This window comes from Achroia grisella, unplaced genomic scaffold, assembly GCF_030625045.1.
Source record: "Achroia grisella isolate CSIRO2021 unplaced genomic scaffold, CSIRO_AGI_Agris_v1 utg780, whole genome shotgun sequence".
Lineage (NCBI taxonomy): Eukaryota > Metazoa > Arthropoda > Insecta > Lepidoptera > Pyralidae > Achroia > Achroia grisella.
In genome coordinates this window covers 6,832,845-6,854,328 of record NW_026713020.1, presented here as the reverse complement: position 1 = coordinate 6,854,328, position 21,484 = coordinate 6,832,845, and the positions used below count along the sequence as shown (strand labels likewise).

Sequence of the window (21,484 nt, the reverse complement as noted above, 5' to 3'; positions counted from 1 at the left end):
CAAACTTATTATTATTGCGGCACACTTTTAGCGTTTCAAAATTTGACGAAGAGAAAACGATAGTTTTAAAGTGAATTACTTATAACATTCATTCATTTTCTTTAGTTGTTGATACGACACGACTCCGACTTTCCTTGGTCTGCTTGATATAACTGTTTCGGTTTTCTCCTTCTTCTCTTTTCTTCGATAATATCTTCTTCTTATATATAAAATTCTCTCGTCACAAGGTTAGTTACCATACTCCTCCGAAACGGCTTAAGCGATTTTTATAAAAAAATTTATGCATATTTCGGATCTGAGAATCGGCTACTATCTATTTTCATACCCCTAAGTGATAAGGGTAGTCCACCCCTAACATATTTTTTATATTTTTGGGCAATGTTTTTTAATTTTTTTATGAAATAGCATTAATTTTGCCTAATGCCTGTTAATGTTTACAGGCATTAGGCATTAAAAATAAACATGATGTAACATGTTTATTTTTAATACTTATGTAACAACTCTAAATGTTCACCCTTCTACCACCAACCCCTATTTTTTAATAGCCATATTGGTACTTAAAATTATATGGCAAAACAACGTTTACATCAGAATATATTTTTCATAAGTTTGTCTATCTGTCTGTCATTTTTGTATAACATACTGCGTAAATCTTAAAAATTATGATTGCTTTTGAAAAATATATACAAAGTTGGCAACAGGAACTGCCTCAGCTGTTGCTGATATAAGCACGACCTCAATGAGGTGCACCTACACAGCGCTGGTTATCAGACAGTCCTCATTTCTCATTAGAATTAACATTAACAGAGGTACGGATTAATACATTTAACAATCACTATACATACATACATACATACATATAAAATTAAAATATCCAAGAGAACTGCAATATATATCCAGATTTCTTTTATATCAAATATTTATCATAGTAAAACTTATCTATACATCTATACACAAATAAAATTGGAGTGTCTGTTAGTAATATTGAAATAATCGTTTTTTACCACATGCATATAAATATAAATACGGTACATACATCAAAATATATTTTTTTACAATTTTTGTCTATCTGTCTGTCTGTTTGTTTGTTCTGGCTAATCTCTGAAATCGCTTGATTGCTTTTGACGGGACTTTTTTGGCAGGTAGCTGATGGCTACTTTTATTATATTTAGAAAAATAAAGTCAAATTCCACGCGGAAGAAGTCACGTGTACAGCTAGTAAAACATAAAAATTGTCAACAGAGAACGCAGCAGGGACAAATCGCCGTCGAGAAACAACCCCAACATGGAGCAGAACCCCGAAAAGTCGCTGCAAGAACGACTGTGGGAGATGGCGAACGGGAAGCCTCGGGATGAAGGGGACAAGCCCCGGGAGGAGTTCCCCGACGGCCGAGACCGGACCGAGCGGACCGAGCGGAGCGAGCGACCGCCGCTACTGGATCATATACCACCCATGCGGCTAGACATACCACCCCCTGCAGAAGACGGTCAGTGTTATACATTGTTGTTCGTCCTGATTTCATGTATAATTCATTTATATTCATTTATTCATATATTCATTTCATAACTGAGAATTGTATGTTTTTTTATATCTCTATTATTTAGAGGTCCGGGCTAGTTACAAGTAATTTAGAACTGCAACGTACATAGATCTATTATGCTCGCCCTTTTTTCGAAGTACGCTATGTAAAGTATCTACCTCTCAGGGACTAAGATTGAAGGATATTCTAAGGAGAAATGGTCTTTATATTTTCAGGATAGAGTATATACTGTCTAAAAGTATACATTTTGTTTATATATGAGTGGGCTATAACGTCATAAGATGTATAGCGGATAGAGTATATACCATCTAAAGGAGATATTTTCTTTATAGGAGTGTGGTGGTCTTGGTTTGTGGTAGTGTGTGGTGGCCTTTTCTCTTCAGTTTGATAAAATCTGCATATTTTGGTTGTGCACAGGTCTAGGTTTGATATATGTTTGTTCAATTTACAGTAAGAGCGTCCTATGAGTGCCCTAATCATTATACAAATTCAAATTCAAAATATCTTTGCATCAAATTAAAAGATGATAGGGAAGCTGCCAGCGATGTGATAATTTTCATCCACCTAATAAAACTATAATTGATTTATTAATAAATTGCGTTTCCCTTTTATCTCGCGAAATACTTTTATTATTTTATACCAATAATAAGGGATGATAAGGGTAGTCCAATCTAGCGACGTCGTCGTGGCTTCGAAACCTGTAATTACAGTTATGTACTCCTTGAAATCGGATCACAGCTTACATAGAACCGTTCTAGGCAATAGGTCCGACGTATCTACAGACGGGGTGAAGTAGTACCATGTGATTTACAGACGCGGAACTCGCAGAGCAGCCGCCGAGCGCGGCCGCGGGGCCCGGGGCGGGCGCGGGCCCCGGTGCGGGCCCCGGGCCGGGCCCCGGCGGCTCCGGTGCGGGCCCCGGTCCGGGTCCGGGCCCCGGCTGGACGCAGCTGCCGCCGCGCCTGCCGCCGCCGCACCTCGCGCCGCCCTTCAGAGCAGGTCCAACCACTACACCACACTACGTTGCCTCTCTCCCACTACTATTGCTCTACATTTTTTTTACCTATCGGCCTTTACTGTCGGCTCATCGGACGATAAGGCGCGAGTGGTCTCACTTATTTCTGTCTCTGAGCGATTCGCTTGGAAGATTTCTTTTTCTGTCTACTCTAATTCTGTTTGCCGCGGCTGGCCTTTACGACTTCATCAGACGAATGCGGGCAAATGCAGATGGCACTCCGAACCCGCGGTGGGACTTATGGAGCAACTAAAGGCCAACTCCCGCCTTAAGGACTACGACTTTAGTCCGAGACCACCGCTAGTGAATCGAACCTCGGCTAAAGCCGTCGTAATTTCAATCCCCTTTTGAATCGAACGGAAGATCGATAGAAGGAGGCTGCAACATGTCACACCCGACACGTTCTGTCTCAATAACACGTCATGCTACACAACACTAATCCACACCGTCAGTATGTAAGAAGATTGTTAGTGACGGACAACCACTGCTGTTACTAGCAATGGGGTCTATTACCGCATTACTAGCAATTTACCACGCCAAATCGACCTCCACGCGGTGACTCTTGAAAACCATCGTGGTTAGTTCTTATTCCCAGCCTTGACTAGCCAGCTTATATAACTTAACACAAATAGATCACCCATCCAAAAAAAATTGTACACATCTAAAAATATCTTCTTTTCAAATCGGTTTATAAATGACGGAATTATGAAGTAATGAGCATTAGAAAAACATACAGCCGAATTGAGAACCTCTTCTTTTTTTGGAGTCGGTTAAAAATGGGTGTGAGTCCAAAAGGCATTCCACTTTCAGTCGCTCCTATGTTCAGTTACATTATGAGATATATATTTTTTATTTGTCCATAAAACAATTTGTTTTAGACTGATACATCTGCTGTCAATATATTATTAAAGTGTTTAAATTGACAATTTATATGTGAAAAAAAAATGGATTGTCCGGGCAATTTTTCTCTTACGTCAATATATGTTAGAAAAATTTTTTAATGTCGATTTTTGCAAATAATACACTACTAAATTGTACACAAACAATAATCGACACTTATTGCACTATTATATCACTAATAACGATGTCGAAAATATAATATTCGTGTGATAGACTATTAAAAATTATTTATTTATTACGGCCAGCTGAAAATTACAACTGTCGTTGGTGTTGCTAGTCGAAGAAAAAAAAAATTATACAGCCATTTTGTATAATTGCATTCCACCTCTCGAGAACCGTGTTAAACATCACTTTCGGCTATTCATGTTTAATATTACACTTCTAAAATACACTTTGTGCTTGTATATATAATGTTTACTTTTCTGTGTTACAGAATTGAGAATGCGGGGACCACCCAGACAGCCTATGCAAGGTATGAGAGAGTATAATAATCCGAATGTCTAACATTTCATTAAATATTATACAAATCTAATATAATTTATTTCTTTAGGACATTTTAGCCGCTTATGAACATCAAGTTTTTTGTATTAATATTTTTTCCGTACTATCCAGTTTTTAATACAGATAAAATTGAGAAGCACTGGGAAGAAACTTAACTGATTTTTTAGAAACCAGTTTAAGTAGTTCATTTTCAGTTATGTACAATATGTTTTATATGCTAGTTTATAGATAATTGTTGCAATGTTTCTAACATTAATAGCGTCAGTTTATCATTGTCTTGATATAAAGTAGAATGACTTAAGGACTCGGGATTTCTTATATTTTGTTCTCTTAATCACCTTTTACCCTACTTATATATATCAAAGACATCCTAATGATAGTGATCTCCTGATTCTTCTCTTCGAACCCACAAATCCTGCGTGAATCTCAATCAAAATGAAATGTACACAGACAACTATGAATTGGTTGGCTTATTCTCGGTTGCTAGTTCAATATGGCTTTAATAAATAATATGTACCCATAATTGTAGAATAGAATTTCTTTAGTTACAATTTTGAAAAATATGTCGCGATTTGACGGCAAAAATATAAATTAAAACCATAATCGGTATAGAGGTCGTATACAATCGTAACTAGGGGTTTATTACATTATCAAAAGTGTGTATCAAAAAGCTATCTATTTGTTCATTTTAATTATTGAATTTGCATACTTGTACAGTTTGTTTTTCTCGAAGTATGGATTATACATATATTGTTTTCTATAAGTAATGGATATTTTAAATGATATTTAATAATTCTCCAAAATACAAGCAGGCCAGCTATCTGGGCCAAAACAGAGATAAACTATACTAATTGCGAAAAGAATCGAGAAAAATGCGCGATTTATCACGTAACATGTTTCAGTTGATTTTGTATAAAATGAAACCAGAAGTTTTCATAAAATGATGCGCATAACTTATTTTTTTCTTCTCTATAATTTCAGTACCATGGATGGACGGTCCCGGCCCGGGGCCAGGCCCGGGAGTCGGCTTTGGACCGAGATTCAACGGCATGGGCCCACCACCTTTCGCTCGACCGCCCTTCGACAGACCCTTCGAAGGTGCACCAATGTTCGAGGGGCCGCCTAGATTCGAACCTCCTCCATTTAATAGAATGCCGTTCGACGGAATGACTAGACCGCCGTTCGATAATTCAAGACCGCCTTTTGATGGTCCTCGACCTCCTTTCGATATTACCCGGCCACCTTTCGACACATCGAGGCCGCCGTTTGACGGGCCGAGACCACCTTTCGACGCGCTGAGACCCCCATTTGACGGTCCGAGGCCACCGTTCGACGGACCTAGACCACCATTCGACGGTCCCAGGCCACCGTTCGATGGACCAAGACCACCTTTTGACGGACCTAAACCACCTTTTGATGGACCTAAACCACCCTTCGATGGAAAAAGGCCACCATTTGACGCACCTCGACAGTTTGACGACCAGTTTGATGAGGAACGTCAATTCGATGGTCCTCCGAGGTTTGATGGACCACCAGAGTTCTTCGAACGGGGAGGTAGGCGTTTCGGTGATCGTGAACACTACGGGGACCGAGGTTGGAACGGCGATCGAGACAGAGACCGTGGGTGGGAACATCGCGGCGAGTGGGATGACCGCAGAAGGGATCGAAGGAACAGGGATCACGAGGATCGTTTCAGAGATCGTTCAAGTCGCGGTGACCGCGCTGATCACAGCGATCGACCTGAACGGCCTGATCGTGCTGACCATAATGAGAGAGTTGACCGTGGGGATCAAGGCGATCGTCCAGACCGCGGCAACCGTTTTGACCGCGGCGACCGTGGTGACCGAGGTGACCGCGGTAATCGTGGAGAACGCGGCGAACACGGTGACCGTGGCGAGCGCAATGATCGCGGAGATCGCAGAAAAACTATTGAAGCAGATCAGTCGCGACCACCCCGCGAAGATCGGAATCCTAGACGTGATAAAGACAGGAAATCTAGATGGGGAGCTGCCGAAGAACCAGCTGTCATCGAGAATCAGAATCAGGCAGAAGAGAGTGCAGAAAATATTGAATTTAATGTAAATAGTGAAGGCAATGAAAATTGTGAGAATATTGACGCTAGTCAGGAAAAAGAAAATGTACAGAATAATGATAATAATAAGCAAGATGAAGGGAATACAAACCCTGCACAATTAGAAGAAAAAATGGATGATGAAAGTTATGAAACAAATTCGAGTGCACATAAAAATAATAGTGATCTAGTAACAAATGAAAGAGAAGAGTACGATGCTCCTACTGATGATCAAGATACATTCAAAGTTTCGACAACTATTGAAGACAAAGATTCTGAAATTAATGAAAGCATAGAAGAATCGAATGTAGAAGAAACTTATAGCAATTCTAATACCCAAGAAAGTTATAAGAGTTTAAATGAGAATGACAGTTTTGATGGCTTTAGAGAGTCTGCGAATTCGAATCCAATCTCCAACGAACAGGAAAGTTTTCACTCAATTGAGCAGGAGAGAGAGAACAAAGATGATGCTTTTAGTAATGATGAAAGGAGTTCTAATGAAAACAGTTTAGACAATGAAGAAAGTTACCTACAGAAGCAAACAGATACAATAGAATCTGAAGCTCCACAAAACGTACCCAGTGCAAATGATCTTTATGACGCCAGCGATGGCGTAGACACTAGTTTTTCAATACACACTCCGATAGATGACACATCATTACCTCCTATTGAAAAGGAGCCCACATTCGAATTGTCAGACAGTACGAAAGCTGTCGACATGTTCAGTCCAGATAGAGAGCTATCAGAAACAAACGAGAGCAGTGAAGTGCAAGAAAACACTGAGAACAAAGAAGGAGTAGCTTGACACCGGCGCAGGTGGAAAGTCGGATATTTCCAGTGGAAATGATTCGGGTGACGCGGGCCCCGAAGAGAATACGATAGCGGCTCGACGAGTTACAGCTATCACTTCTAATCATTAGATTGTCGTTGTCATATATTTTGTCAGAGTTTACAAAGAACACATAGCTGTGACTCGGCCGGCCGACCGCCGATACCGTAACGCCAAAGATTTTTTTTATACAAAGATGAAAGTTGAAATATATGAGTGCCTTATTGGTTACCCAAGTGGTGTTTTGTTTGTTACTTGCACGAGGAGAAGAGGAACGCGCCTGGGCGCTCAAGTGGAGTGACCCGGGCCAGGTACGGTTGCTACATCATTATATACGCGCGTCTAGAACAATTGCACTCTCAATACAAACCCTCACATCACGTTGTATGTTGCCACACGTACATGACGCGATCTCCTAATTGAATCGATCGACTAAACGATGCCCACGCAGCCTTGTTCATACGAACATGCGAAGTGATTGTCGTTTACTCATGCGATGACCAATCACGACGTTACCTTTAAACCTCATGTTAAATGCTATGTATATAATGTTTTCCAATTTAAAATGAAATATATTTACACATAATCATATGACGTGTTGCAACATTAAAATATTTTATTAATTTCAATTGCATTAAATTATAAAATGCAAACTGCACAGTTGTACTCGGCGGGCGTAATTTTTTGTCGTTATTTCAAAATGTCGAAATGGAGTTTTAGTAGTAAAGTACACATGCATTTGTATAATTTAAAAATTAGTAGTTATATTTTGTTAATTAAGTGATACATCTACATCACAAATATCTTCAATTCGACATAGTTTAATACCGCTAGCAATGTGTGCAAAATACCTCGACGGCGGCCGTGTCACCCGAATCAACTGGAAACGTCAAGAAATGCGCTTCAGGAAGATTGAAGACTCGTCATATACTCGGCTCGGCGTTATATTCACAGATTTTTGTTGTAGCGTCAATAATTTTAAGTTGTTTCCCCTTTTATTATCTCGAACTTCGGTTACATATGTCTGTATCCTGTTAGATCATATTTTATACATTGACTACGTGCTAATTCAAATTAAATCTTATTATACTAATGTTAGATTGCTCTATCGTATTGATCAATTGATAGAATTGATTTCTCGCTTTCTCTTCATATTATTCGGTGAAGGTACTACGTACTGTTTTAACACAATTGAAAATCTATTTGATAGATATTAAATACAATTGTATAAAAAGTTTAGGATCAAAATATAGCGATGCCTATCACACTTAGGTTTATTTATAATTTTACGTTTTGATGAATAATTAGCAGATTCCGTGTGTGTGCACGGACGTATGTACGATATTTTTTATAAAATTCAACATTATACGGGCTTGGTAGGATAGATTTAACAAAATATAATTGTTGGCCCACTATGTGTAGATAAGCAATTATAATTTAAATGCATGCTTGGAATATTGTCATTGTGATTTAATAAAATTCTTTACAATGGACATGAAGTATGATTTTCAGGTGATTTTTAGGTCACTATAGCGTGATCGCAGCTGCGAAGGGGTCCCTTTTGCACACATTGACTAGTTTTGCTTTGTTTTGTTTACATTTCAGCCATGTTGCAGTGGGCTCCTTAATACCAAGTGGCGAAGATTACCATGCCTTAAATATTATCTGCGTGCATGATGGACTGCGGGCTGTTAATTTCAACAATTTTTAATTTTAATAGAGCTATTCAAGACTACCCAGTTATTTTTTTTTTTATTTAAACCAACTTTAAGGGGAATAAAATCACATGTATTATATACAAAGATATGGAAGAGCACATTTCCAAAATTAAAAATAATCATCAAAGTCAGAGGCGCCTAATAATAAATCCCGTAATGGATTAAATTACGGCGGAAATAAATTTCCTGTTCTGTAAAATAGTTTGAAAACTTTTTCCTATATATTTAAAAATGTTGAATGGGCATTTATACCATTGATATGGAATATGACGCATTTTTAAATCTTCAAGATTATTTTTTATAACATAGTCACTAAAAATCAGAGTATATGCTTACCATTGTTATGTAATAAATAGTTTTTTTTATAGAACTAAAAATATTCCTGCCCAATTTTTAATTTGATTTATACAAATCTTTTAACATATCATTAGTCATATTTATGCCTAGCGGTCACACCGCCTTACAGCTGACAGTCGCGGGTTCGATTCCTCACGTGGTACTAACATATGATAATTTCTATGTATATATTGAAAAACAATTTGTGTCAATTATTTAGTTCCGCCTTATTACTATTATTATTTTATGATACAAGAACTAATTTAAATCTAAACACTATGATGTCTAGATTTACAATATTTAACTAACTCTGTCAACTACTCATTCGTTTGGGGTTAAAAATATAACAAAAACAAGTGGTTTTAAAATTTTATTCTTGGTAAAAAATAATCCAACTTCGACAGGTTACAAAGCGTTAGGTAAATACTTATGATAAATAAAATTAATCACTAATTATATAATAACCAATCATTTGGAATGTGAATATGTATAGATAAGCTATTGTTTATATACATAGGTATATAAGTTGTGAAAAATCTTAGTAAATACAAATGTTATTTTCAAAATTCACCCCAATGGCAACATTTGTTTATTTTTTTTAATAATGACAAAATATCAACAAAATATTTGTTTATTCAAATTTGGGGGATTAAAGAAATAACATAGAAAGCTACCTTATATTAGTTTCTTCATGTTGCGTCTAATAATAATAATATAGTTGCGTCAGTTTTGTTTTTTATTTAATTACAAACTTAGCAAATTGTATAAATCATGAACAGAGAATAACTGACTACGCAATATCATGTTCAGGCCACGAAAAAACGGACTAAATTGCATTATTCAGAAACCACAAAATTAACATCTTTATCAAATGTATAGGCAACACGAGACGCATTAGACTTTCAAATTAAAATTTATCAAATCGATTTGACAAAAATTAAACAAAATACAGCCCTACTGAACGCGCAAGCTTTTTTTTGAAAGCGGTTGTAAATGTAAATCGCGTGCTGTAGCATGGTGCGCGTGATAACTGATATTTTAATATTTTTACTGCATATTTTACGAGTCAAAATAATTTAAATAATTTCATTAAATACCGTGGCCATTACTAAGTTGTCTACATTTTAGTGGCTTGTATACAAAATTTTAATTACAACCGTATTTCAATTTTGAAGTTCAAAGAGGTGATAAACAACACTATAAAATTCATTCACTTCATTTCTTGATAATTTCAATTTCAATACATATTATCGTGTTACTTTATATATTCATCATGATTGATATTTACAGTAATACTTGAATTAAATAATTTTAAGAAAAATTACAAACTCCGACCTTCCGTTCAATATCTACGTGCATCTTATTTCTAGTCAGACCACACCCTGGTTACAAATTACGTCAGTCATGTTGTATATTATATGCCTCGAGGCATACAAATTCCAAAAAACCATAAAATTAGTTTTACTGCAGATAAAAAAAATATTTCTGTGGGAATTTAACTTAATATCTTGTCGTTGAGGCTTCCCTTTATGATTAATAATGCCTGTTTTTTATATACTATTATGGTGGTAAACAAGTACACGGCCCATCTGATGGTAAACGGTTACATAGCCTATGAACAGTAGTCTGAAACACCAGCGGTGTCATGTGCACGTTACTTGGAGGCCCCACTTTTTCATAGCTTATATAAGTGTTAAGTACTAATGTAACTGGACCACATTTCTCAGCTAGTAGCTCACTTTCCTAACATCTTAGTCGCAACAACATTTTTACTTATTTTTAGCAGACGTAGTGGCTGCTAAAAATAAGTAATATACATATAATGAAATTGTATTCAAAAACATTATTAAAAATTGATAATTTTTAATAGAACTCAGTGTTGTGATCAAAGAATTTTTCAATCTGTTCATTTGTACGAAATATTTTCGCAAATGGCTTAACCAATTTGAGTGCTGTTTTCACTATCGTATGGTTAGTATTAGCTTCGTTACAATAGCTTAGAAACAAAAAAATACGGGTATTATGTAATTGCGGGATCAACTAGTTTACAATATATATCAAATATAGCCTAAATAACTTTATAATTGAGTATTTAAACTCATCCATCATTCATGATTATTAAAATATATCAAATAAAACATTTCGAAATGCGTTAAAGCTAAAGTGTAAATTCAGCCTGCCAGCAAGCTATATAGTTATTTATTCCTTGCAACTGAGTTATATTGCAGGACATTTCTTATTTCAACCGTTATTTTTATCATAAAACAAAATTGTCTTTATGATAACTAGCTATTATGTAGCAAATATACGCCATAAAAACATTGTAAACCTATTCTTGGTTAATCAATTCAAAATCTTTATTCATGTAGGTCTGTCACATCTACCATCAGTTTCAAGTGCTTTCAAACTAACAGCTGATGAGAAACTCGGCTCTTATTCTTTTCAAATAAGTAGATGTTTACAAAAATACATATTCATTTTATAATATAAGATTGTTTTCATGATATTCAAGCTAGTGTAAATATTGTGTACCAAATATACTATAAAACATAGGATATGTGATCCATAATATATAAATTGTATAAATAGAAAAAAAACGGGCACATAAAGTTCTATCATATTAAACCGATCAACCAGTTAGTTTTTAGTGATGCCGTGGCTATCTTCGGGATTTAAGATAAAGATATATACCGTGCTAGGAATCGAACCCGCGACCACCGGAAGTAAAGCTGCTAAACCGGTAGACCACTGAGGCCCTCAATATAATGGATAGTCGGTTGAAATAATAATGTCCTATATATAACTCAGGTTACATTGGAAATTAGGCGGTGCAGTATGTAGACATGTGACGAGATCATATCTCATCGTCGAGATCGAACTGCTCTTCAGGGAAATCTCCCACTGTAACATACACTGGCTTCACGAAACCTCCGTAGTTTTGTGGACACGTGAAGTAACGCTGGCCATTGACACTGTAAAATGATTTAAGAAAGAAAAACATTAAAAATAACAACAACTAAACATTAAGATATAATTATATAATACACATATAATATATATAACAATAATAATAATGATATAATGTATGTATTTATTGCCAGAAGAAAAGATACATATATTTACATTTGAATTCGTACACTGAAACAAAATGAAACTATAAATATTCTCTTAAACTATTATTATTATTATATTAGAATAGATTAAGATTAAATAATCATAATCATAAAGTTGGACAACATTTGTTTAAAAGGGAACTTGCTTGAAATTTCTTGCTCTTTCTAATGGTTAGACCACCAAATAGCACTAGCTTTTAGGAATAATGGCTAAGGAATATGACAGAGTCGCCAAATCGAAAGAGACACTCCAGGTGTTTCAGGCGTCCATAGGCTATAGTAAATGTTTACCATCAGACCGCCCGTTTGCTTGATTGTCACCTACATAGTATAAAAAAATGATTAAACATGAATACTGACGAGCCATCATTCTTCCCCCGCGGTTCATCATATTGTACTCCAATCCAGAGCCCGCGGGCTGTCTGTAGCGGCCCGTTGTACCGGACGGTCGCGCGTCGCGGAGGCTGTTGCGGGACTCGAACCTCGCACCGAGATCCCACCAGCACGGCCGCCGCCAGTCTACACACATATACAAGATTTAAAATAAAATGAATACCTGCCTTCATACATACGTAATTTGTATATACTTAAATCATTAAAGATTTAAGAAACATTTAAATCTGCATTTGATATTCGGAATAGTTCAAAATGTCTATAGAGAATATTATACTAGTAGATCCGGCCATGCGTTAAGGCTCTTGAATAAAATAATATTGCGACAATAAATTGAGATGTAAGCTATCCTATCTTTCAAGTTGGATCAAATTGCACACAACGTGCAAATCAAATTTGCAATAGGTTCAGTAGTTTAGAAGCCCATCGCGGACAAACAACGTGACACGTAATTTTTATATATAAACGCGTGGCCGGGTCGCCATGCGTGGCTGTGGCTAAGGCTCTTGAATAAAATAACATTGCGACTATAAATTGAGATGTAAGCTATTCTACCTTTCAAGTTGGATCAAATTGCACACAACGTGCAAATCAAATTTGCAATAGGTTCAATAGTTAGGAGTCCATCGATCGTCCAACAACGTAATTTTTATATACAAAGATTAGCAGTGTGTATTTTAGAATATATTATAATACATTTTGAAATTTAAGATTGAAACATTTGGTACATACTTAGCTTCTTCCTCCAACTCTTTCTGCTGTTGTTCTTTGAGTTTGCTCATCTCTTCTTCATTGTATTTTCCAAGTTTGTTACGTTGTAAGAAAGACCTAAGTGTGTCACCTTTCTTCTCATATTCTTCCTCAGATAGACGAAACCTATATATAGTACAGTCTCATTATTTTTCCAAATTTTTATATATAAAACTTAAATAAAATCAATTAATATCATCTGGAATACTGATCTAATGTTGATGATTTCATTTTTAAAATTTATAATATTGATTATTATGATTATACATTAGAAACTCCATTGTCCAGGCTTTAGATATACAATTCATGATTATCCAGATTGATGAATGCAATTGTTACATATATTTTTTAAATGTTTAAAGTGTCAGTCTCAGGGATTTGTCTCACTGCCTTATTTCCGATGGTCATGGGTTTGATTCCTTGCATGGTACAAACATTTGTATTCATGAGTATGAGTGTTTGTAGCAGTTTGAGTGTTTTCTATGTATATTATGTATATATTTATGCAATTATCTATCAGCATAACACAATAACAGCCAGGCCCGCCCATAACACAAGCCCAGCTTAACTTGAGATTAGATGATGTGTGAATTGTCCAGGGTTATTATTATTATACATAATTTTTAATGAATACAATTTTTTTTTATTAAGGGTAAGTATGTAAGTCATTAATTTGTATTACAGACTGCCTGCCTATGCCTTACTTATATGCCTTTTCTTAGTAGACATACAGTTTTTTATTAAGTTGATGTTTTTGTTAATAGTAAGTGTATACTGACCTTTCTGCACTATCACTTGAATCAAAATCTTTAATGAGTGTAAACTTATCAATCACATGTATTCTCATGCCATCATCTATGGGGTATGATCCGAGGAGTGCATCATTGTTGTCAATATCACATATCAAATTGTTCTTATTGTCATACAACTTTAATTTCATTGTGGATGCTGACCCTCCCGTTACTAACTCCAGTTTTGTCTGTAAAACAGTTTGAAAAACTTTCAGTACTAATTACATAATTACTTTTAAATACATTTCTGTGTAGTGTATAAAAGAGTACGAGCTGAGTTTCTTGTCAGCTCTTCTCGTCTCAAATATCAATCATACTGAACTGACGGTAGATTTGACATATCATAAGAGTCTGTAATAGACCTACATGAATAAAGATAATTTGAATTTGAATATGTAGAGCAGTGGTTATCACCTCACCACTGTAGCGTTGTATATGATGTTATGAGGTGTCACTACATAATATATTTGTTTATTTGTATGTAGGTAGTGAGTGGTGAAATAAATGTACTATTTATTGTACATTATTAAGTTTGTTCGGTAGTGAGCTACATGGCTTATTAGTTACACATACATTCAATGTAGAATCAGGACATAGACTGACTTTATACTTAACTTAAATCTATGTTATCTGGAGAGGTAAACTAATGTGAATGAGCCCAGTGTTGACAGGAATATTACATTAACACAGTGCCATAAAGTCCCACGGTAAGTAGAGATTGTGTTATGGGTACTAGACAACTGATGCAAATACTTAGATTTTTGTAAATACATAATATATATGGAAAAAACCCAGACCAATACGAACAATCAAACTCATGTGAGAAATCCATGTGCTGTGGCTGTTAATCATTCAATATTGAATGTTCAAATACAATATCAATAGTCACATTGCTTTTATAAATTGCATTGCATGTAACAGATTCATTTCCTCTCATGATGCATATTTGTATTAATGAGTATGATCGTTTGTACACCAATACAGTTATGTGAGTTATGAGTGTATACTATGTAAATTATGTATGCATTCACAAAAATATATATATAAGTATTTCTATCAGTTCTTAAATTCCCAGAATACAAATTCTGCTTAGCTTGGGCCGTGTGAGTTGTCCAGGGTTTTAATTATTGCGTAAAAACAAATTTATTTTGAAATTAAAATATATGTAATATCAATTACTGCAAGTAGCATATATTTTTAAAAATATTAATATAAATATTCACATTAAAATACATTTGCAAAAGAATTACTTTAAATAAATTGTTTTATTTTAATAATTTTTATTATAAAGTTGTTGTTTTGCAGAGGTGGTAAATGTATGAATCATTTTAACCTTAAATTCCAATACAGTGATTCCTTTTTTGAATCTTCTCTCCACAGGCGCTGCATCTTCGGTGTCTGACTTCGTAATATGCACATTTATATAATCTTGTGTAATAACTTGAATTCCTTCCATAATTAAATTGAAAATATACACCGACTATGCAAAGCAAAAATTGAATCACTCAAATCACAATTGGAAAACAAAAAAGTTCAATAAACCTGACATTTCCTTTTTGTTTTGAATGTATAAACGTCAGTCAAGTGATTTTCAATATATGTGAAATCGGATTGTTTATGAACAGTGATTATTTGCTTAATGTCCTCTATGGGACATCAATTCTGAAATTATGAGGTTATTACACTTACATAAATATCTTAATAATTTAATAAAAATCTCGTAACTTCTCTAAAAATATACTTATTGTAGACCATTAGTCTGATATTAAAAGTTTATCAGTAACATGCATAATGAATAATTAGTTATTACATAAATTATAGAAATAGTCGAGTAGTCTATATAGTATTCTGATTTCGACGATTAGAATAGTGTAAAAATTAAAAGCTTTGCTTGGGTGCAGTTTACGTAATAGCATTTCTTGTACGCTTTAGACATGTTGCTTCATGTGGTTATTAATGCCATGAATCTGACTAACAGCCAGAACCATAGCAAAATTTCAACTATCGTATTTCTAATATGAAATGCGAAATTTTAGGCGTATATATGGTTAAAAGAAAATATCAACTCAGCAATATCAAAATTTATTATTAAAACTTCCTCCTCTTCAATATCTCTGGTCGCCAGTTAATCGGATGGGTTTCCTCTGACGCGGTATCGTCTTCTCTGTATATCTTTATTGTTTTGTCAGCCTCTGTTGTGATCAGACGAGAGCCGGACTGATCGAAGGTCATGGCGAATATACCAGCCTCCGAATCCATAGACCCGGGCTGCACTGCAGACTAAAATTAAAAATGAGAATATAGACTAAAATAATTACCAGAAGCAAAAATAATAAAATCGATCACATTATAAAACAACTTAAGTAAAAGGTGCTTTTATTAATTTAAATTTAAATATTTTTATTCAAGGATTGTAATATCATAAATGGCAAGGTCTGTTTGTTGATCGGCTTTTAAGCAATCACTTTGACAGCCATATGCCATTTCGGATGAGGATACAAGTAGATAAAAGCTAGTATTTTATGTATGGAACTGCAAATAAAATTTTAGTAACTGCAAGGCTAATGTTAGTTGACATGTAAAATAGATGTTGTTGAGAAATAATATTACATTTAAATCAATTATACTAGGATGGTTTATATTGACTACAATATTGAAACTATTTTTTTTATTTGATAATGCCAATAAGCTTGCCTTGTTTGCCATTACAATTGTGGTAATATGCGCCTATATATATATGTTATCATATAGTAAGTAACACGAGAGAAAAAACATATCACGCCGACACCAAATAAATGGGATGGGGAAGAAGCATTTTACACTACGTTGGGAAGCATACTATGTGTACTAAATAGCTACAGTAATGCATGGACTGTAAACTTATAATATATATACTTGTAATCTCTGGAAGTTATATCCTGTCCGCCAGTCCCAGCAGTACATAGTGCCGTTGTCACCGCCGCTGACAAGCACGCCCTCCGGATTCACCGCCATACAGTTCACTATAGCATTATGTCCAGACAAGTTCTGTATGAACTTCCCCTCAGGGCATTTCCACTGTTTTATGTTATCTGGAGAGGCGGACGCGAAGGAATACAATGTAGGGTGTATGACGATGGACCGGACTGATTTCTTGTGGTTTGTTAGTGTGCACAATGATTTGCCTGCGGCCAAGTCCCATAGGCGGATTGTGGAGTCGTGCGAGCCGGTTATAATCTGGAAATAATAAATGTTAACTTTGTAATAATAATAGACAAGCTATACAGTCTCAGTTCCAAGCTTATGCTTGGAGTTTGTGTTATGGGTACTAAACAATAGAGAGAAACATATTTTTGGTACCTTCATGCAGAGTTTAATAAGCAGAGATAGACTATAAAGATTCGTATACGTGGTATCTCTGTCTCATCTATATCAGCCTACTTTGTGTAGTTTGGGTTGTAGGGTTTTGGGCCGTGATGTGAAAGGTGCTTGATGGCAGAAGAGAAGCTGAAATACATACAACAACATCTTTGAAGAGGGACTACTCGTAGTGTGTAGTGTGTAGTGTGTACCTGCGGCTCGGCGGACTGGCAGGCGAGCGAGGCGACGGTGTCGGTGTGTCCCGCGAGCGTGTGCACGTTGGCCTTGGTCCGCATGTCCCACACGCGCGCGGTGGCGTCCCGTCCCGCAGACACCACCACGTCGAGCGTGGGGTGCAGGCCCAGCGCGTACACCGCCGATAGGTGTCCGTGGTAGTGCCGGATCACCTGTACAATACATTCAACTATTTAAGAGATATTTCGACGGCCTCGGAGGTCAAGCGATCTAGCTTACCGCCTTTTTTCCGAATGACCGCGGGTTCACGAGTCAAACAGTATGATTATTTGTAGCGGTTTGGTTGTTTTTGAGTACGTATGTAGTTACAAAAAAATTATATCTATGTATTATTATCAGTTTTTGTACCCATACCATATGCTCTATTTAGCTTGGAATTAGATGGAGATATAATAAGAATTTTTGTTTGAACTTAGTACAACACAATATATCGAAAAAGTGGTAGACATACTCTAATATTTTTAAATCAAATAAAAAAAACAATAGGACAAGCATATAGGACATTTTAGACATATGAAAGTAAAATTTTTTGGTATAAAATTTTCCCCCTATAATCTATTTCAGTCAATAGAGAAAAACTGGTAAGAAAGTCATCAGAATTTAATTTTTTAGCTAATTTATTTATATACAATTCTAAGAATTGTTTATATAAAATAAAATATTATTTCATCAAATACAGAACAAAAGAAAATAGTAATATCAACCAAATCTCCTTAATGTACCAATTAGACCTATATATATTATAATTACATATATATATATTTATTATAAGGTGACCAACCTTATTGTATTCCAAGTCCCAACATTTCACTTGTCTATCTTCACCACAACTAAACAGGTATGGATGTCTTGAAGATACTTGTAAACCTGAAATTTTGTCAAAATATTACACATATATATTAATACAAATGTGAAAGTAGGGTTTTAAATTTACACTGAGATTCTCAAATCTTAAAATATATTTGTTTTTTTACATTATTAATACATAAACAATCTCAAAAACAACTATTGTAATCCAACGCGGCACATCGAGACAGCGTACGCAAGATACTGGCAGCATTGCCTCTTTGAATGTAGTTAGTTAGTTAATCTCTTAGTTTTATAAAAAATAAATATTACTGATTAATATTTTTAGTTATCTCAATGGCTTAAAAATGTAGCCTATCTGTGGGTTTAGAAGGGGTTTGGAAGGCCAGCTAAGCCGACAGCATCAGAATAGCTTGAAAAAAAAATTATAATAGTTGTCATAACTTACCTCTAACAGTACTAACATGTCCAGTAAGCGACACTTTCAACTTGCCACTCGCCAAGTCCCATATTTTAATAACTCTGTCTGCGGCACCTGAAGAATAAACAATATGTTTGAAAAATCAATTAATCACATTTTTAATTTATTTAATGTACACAATACAATTGTTAAAAGGTTATATACTATATTTGTTAATGATTGGTTAATCATAAACATATTTATTGGTAGATTTAAAAGACTTGTATACTTATTATAAATTTATCATATGTTATTTACTATATGTGTATATATAATATGTGGCCCTGTATATCCTTCTATAGTGCTTTTTAGCACAGTAACATAAATTAAATTGCAAATCTTTCCATTCAGTCTATTCAATGAGGTAGGATACAGGGTAAATATTTAGATTATCTTACCAGTGGCAAACCATTCATTTCCAGGCTCAACAGCGACACACCGCACCCATCCTAGATGTCCTGATATCACTCTGAATAGTTTCCATGGTGCATGCCACTTCGGTTTTGGCATAGCTGGAGCTTTCCGTGGCAGTGTTGTGAGGGCGCCAGCAGGAGGTGCTGGTGCTGGCGATGGTATAGGACCAGTGTATGGTAACATGGCACCATCGGAGCCCAGTGCTGCTGATTCCGCCATTTCTGAAACAGAAATATACATCTGATAAAGCTTTTTAGGGAAAGAAATAGAAGTAATATTTATTCAATTAAACTTAACATGACTGTCTCTGTGGTCTAGCGGTTTAGCAGATCATCTTACTTACAATGTTTGATTCCTCGCATGGCACAAACATTTGTATTCACAAGTATGATTGTTTGTATCAGTCTTGCTGGTGTTTTCTATGTATAATATGTATGTATTTACAAAGAATTAAGTATTTATATCAGGTATCCAGTACCCACAACACAAGCTCTGCTAAACTTGGCACTGAGTGTTATTGTGTGAATTGTTCTAGGTATTATTATTATTATATTGAGATCGAAAGGCAAACTATTTATTTTACTTTTACCTTCAATATACATCATTACATAGTATAAAACAAAGTAGCTGTCTGTCCATCCCTATGTATACTTAAATCTTTAAAACTATGCAATGGACTTTGAAGCAGTTTTTTAATAGATAGAGTGATTCTAGAGGAAGGTTTATAATTATTACATGTACACTAATATCTCACCAGTATTGCCACTAGGAGTCTCGGGACGAATCAAAGCTTCCTGTTGTTTGACTACCTGTGCCTTCTGAACTGCTGCCATCACTTGACCATAGCTGTCTCTCGCTTTAATAGATCTTAATACTTTTTCACTGGAAAGTATGTATTGAATTATTTATAAAGCTTTCATTACACAAAATATAATATGTATATTTGATGATTAAGATTTTTATAGCTTAATTTTATTATTACACAAAATATAATAAGTACATGTGATGTTTAAGATTCTGCCTTGCTTATATGGATATATTATTTAGTTTAATATGCAATGAAAAAATGGTCTTCTATGGAAAACACACTAAAACATTATTTTTATATGTTACATTTACAGATTAAGGAAGGTGTTACATATGGATAAGGGCAGAGGAAGGCTGAGAAAGAGATGAAGGGACTGTGAGAAAGATGATATGATAAGAAAGGGGATAAATAATGAGATAACTGCCAACTGGGATGAAAGGAAGATCCAACCCCAGATAAATGGGACAAGGAAGAAGCAGATGATGATGACTTTAGTTACATATATATTGGATATGTTGTACTTTTGTTTGTTCTTAAATGCAGCAAAATTTTTGTAGTTGCAATTATTTTGAGTGAATTTGAATATATAAAAACTGTCATTTAGCAAATTTGTTTATCAACAGATTTCTAACACAATTTTACCTATAATAGTTTCTATATTTGTAAGTTTGAAACAAGAATATAGTACTTAAAATACAGATTCAAAATAATATTAGTTATAAATTATAGTATTATTACAAGAGTATGAAATACCCTTCTATTTATATTATATTATATAGGTAATAATATTTGCTATAATATAACAAATTCAATGCACAAAATAGAATAATAACATACGCTTTTTCATCTATAGGCGGTAGTAGACTCTGGTTAGCGAGGAACATGTCGTGGGATCTCTTCAAAGACCTGAACACCAAAGTGTGTACGGAATGTTTGATAACCTCGTCAGCCATTGTAATAAATATTCACTAAACTTTATAAGTAATTGTACTAGGTATAGTCAGTTATCAAACATGTACTGATTCAACCAATTTCATTGTTATTACTAATAAGATATTATAATTCAATTTTGAAATAACAACACAAACAAAAAATACGCTTTGAGGTTTTTGTCAGATGCGGCATAGATGAATTAGACCACAGAAAAAACTTTACAAATGTACTCTGCGATTTTTGAAGTTCCATTGTCACTGTCACTGCTATGTCTGTGTATTTTTATTATATGTTGTGGCCTTGGATTCAAGTTCTTTGAGTCCCTGTGACTGTGGTATATGCACACACTGTTTCCAACTGCTGTCTCTATCATGTAGCGAAATGCGTTACGACGAAAAGTGCTAATGTGCCTAATTAGTTTTCTAAAATTAGCAAGAGCGTTAGTTTTATAAAATGAAAAGTAGGGGCCGTTCAGATTACGCGCACTATAGGGGGCGGGGGGTCTTTTCT

The 21,484-nt window shown here is 35.0% G+C and overlaps 3 protein-coding genes across 3 annotated transcripts in view; 1 reads left to right on the top strand and 2 right to left on the bottom strand.

Annotated features, from left to right (window-relative positions):
• The window catches only part of LOC131851046 (SR-related and CTD-associated factor 4), a 28,854-nt gene extending 21,228 nt beyond the window's left edge, over positions 1–7,626 (top strand). Inside the window, exons 20-23 of the mRNA XM_059201470.1 lie at positions 1,243–1,487; positions 2,355–2,540; positions 3,890–3,928; positions 4,939–7,626. Coding sequence (XP_059057453.1) covers positions 1,243–1,487; positions 2,355–2,540; positions 3,890–3,928; positions 4,939–6,833 — 2,365 coding nt within the window. The 3' untranslated portion in view covers positions 6,834–7,626. The remainder of the gene's footprint in view (positions 1–1,242; positions 1,488–2,354; positions 2,541–3,889; positions 3,929–4,938) is intronic.
• Positions 7,627–11,658: 4,032 nt separating this feature from the next.
• LOC131851024 (tubulin-folding cofactor B) lies at positions 11,659–15,452 on the bottom strand. Its single transcript, XM_059201447.1, has 5 exons — positions 15,292–15,452; positions 13,947–14,146; positions 13,150–13,293; positions 12,385–12,543; positions 11,659–11,883 (listed from the first exon to the last, which is right to left on the bottom strand). Exons 1-5 carry the CDS (start codon positions 15,412–15,414, stop codon positions 11,766–11,768), a joined length of 744 nt encoding a protein of 247 aa, XP_059057430.1. The 5' UTR covers positions 15,415–15,452; the 3' UTR covers positions 11,659–11,765.
• A 578-nt stretch (positions 15,453–16,030) lies between these two features.
• LOC131851002 (pleiotropic regulator 1) lies at positions 16,031–21,169 on the bottom strand. The gene is made up of 8 exons (XM_059201425.1): positions 20,879–21,169; positions 19,988–20,115; positions 19,218–19,454; positions 18,808–18,894; positions 18,334–18,419; positions 17,510–17,704; positions 16,854–17,174; positions 16,031–16,238 (listed from the first exon to the last, which is right to left on the bottom strand). The coding sequence occupies exons 1-8, from the start codon at positions 20,992–20,994 to the stop codon at positions 16,047–16,049; spliced, it is 1,362 nt and encodes a 453-aa protein (XP_059057408.1). The 5' UTR covers positions 20,995–21,169; the 3' UTR covers positions 16,031–16,046.
• Positions 21,170–21,484: the final 315 nt, after the last annotated feature.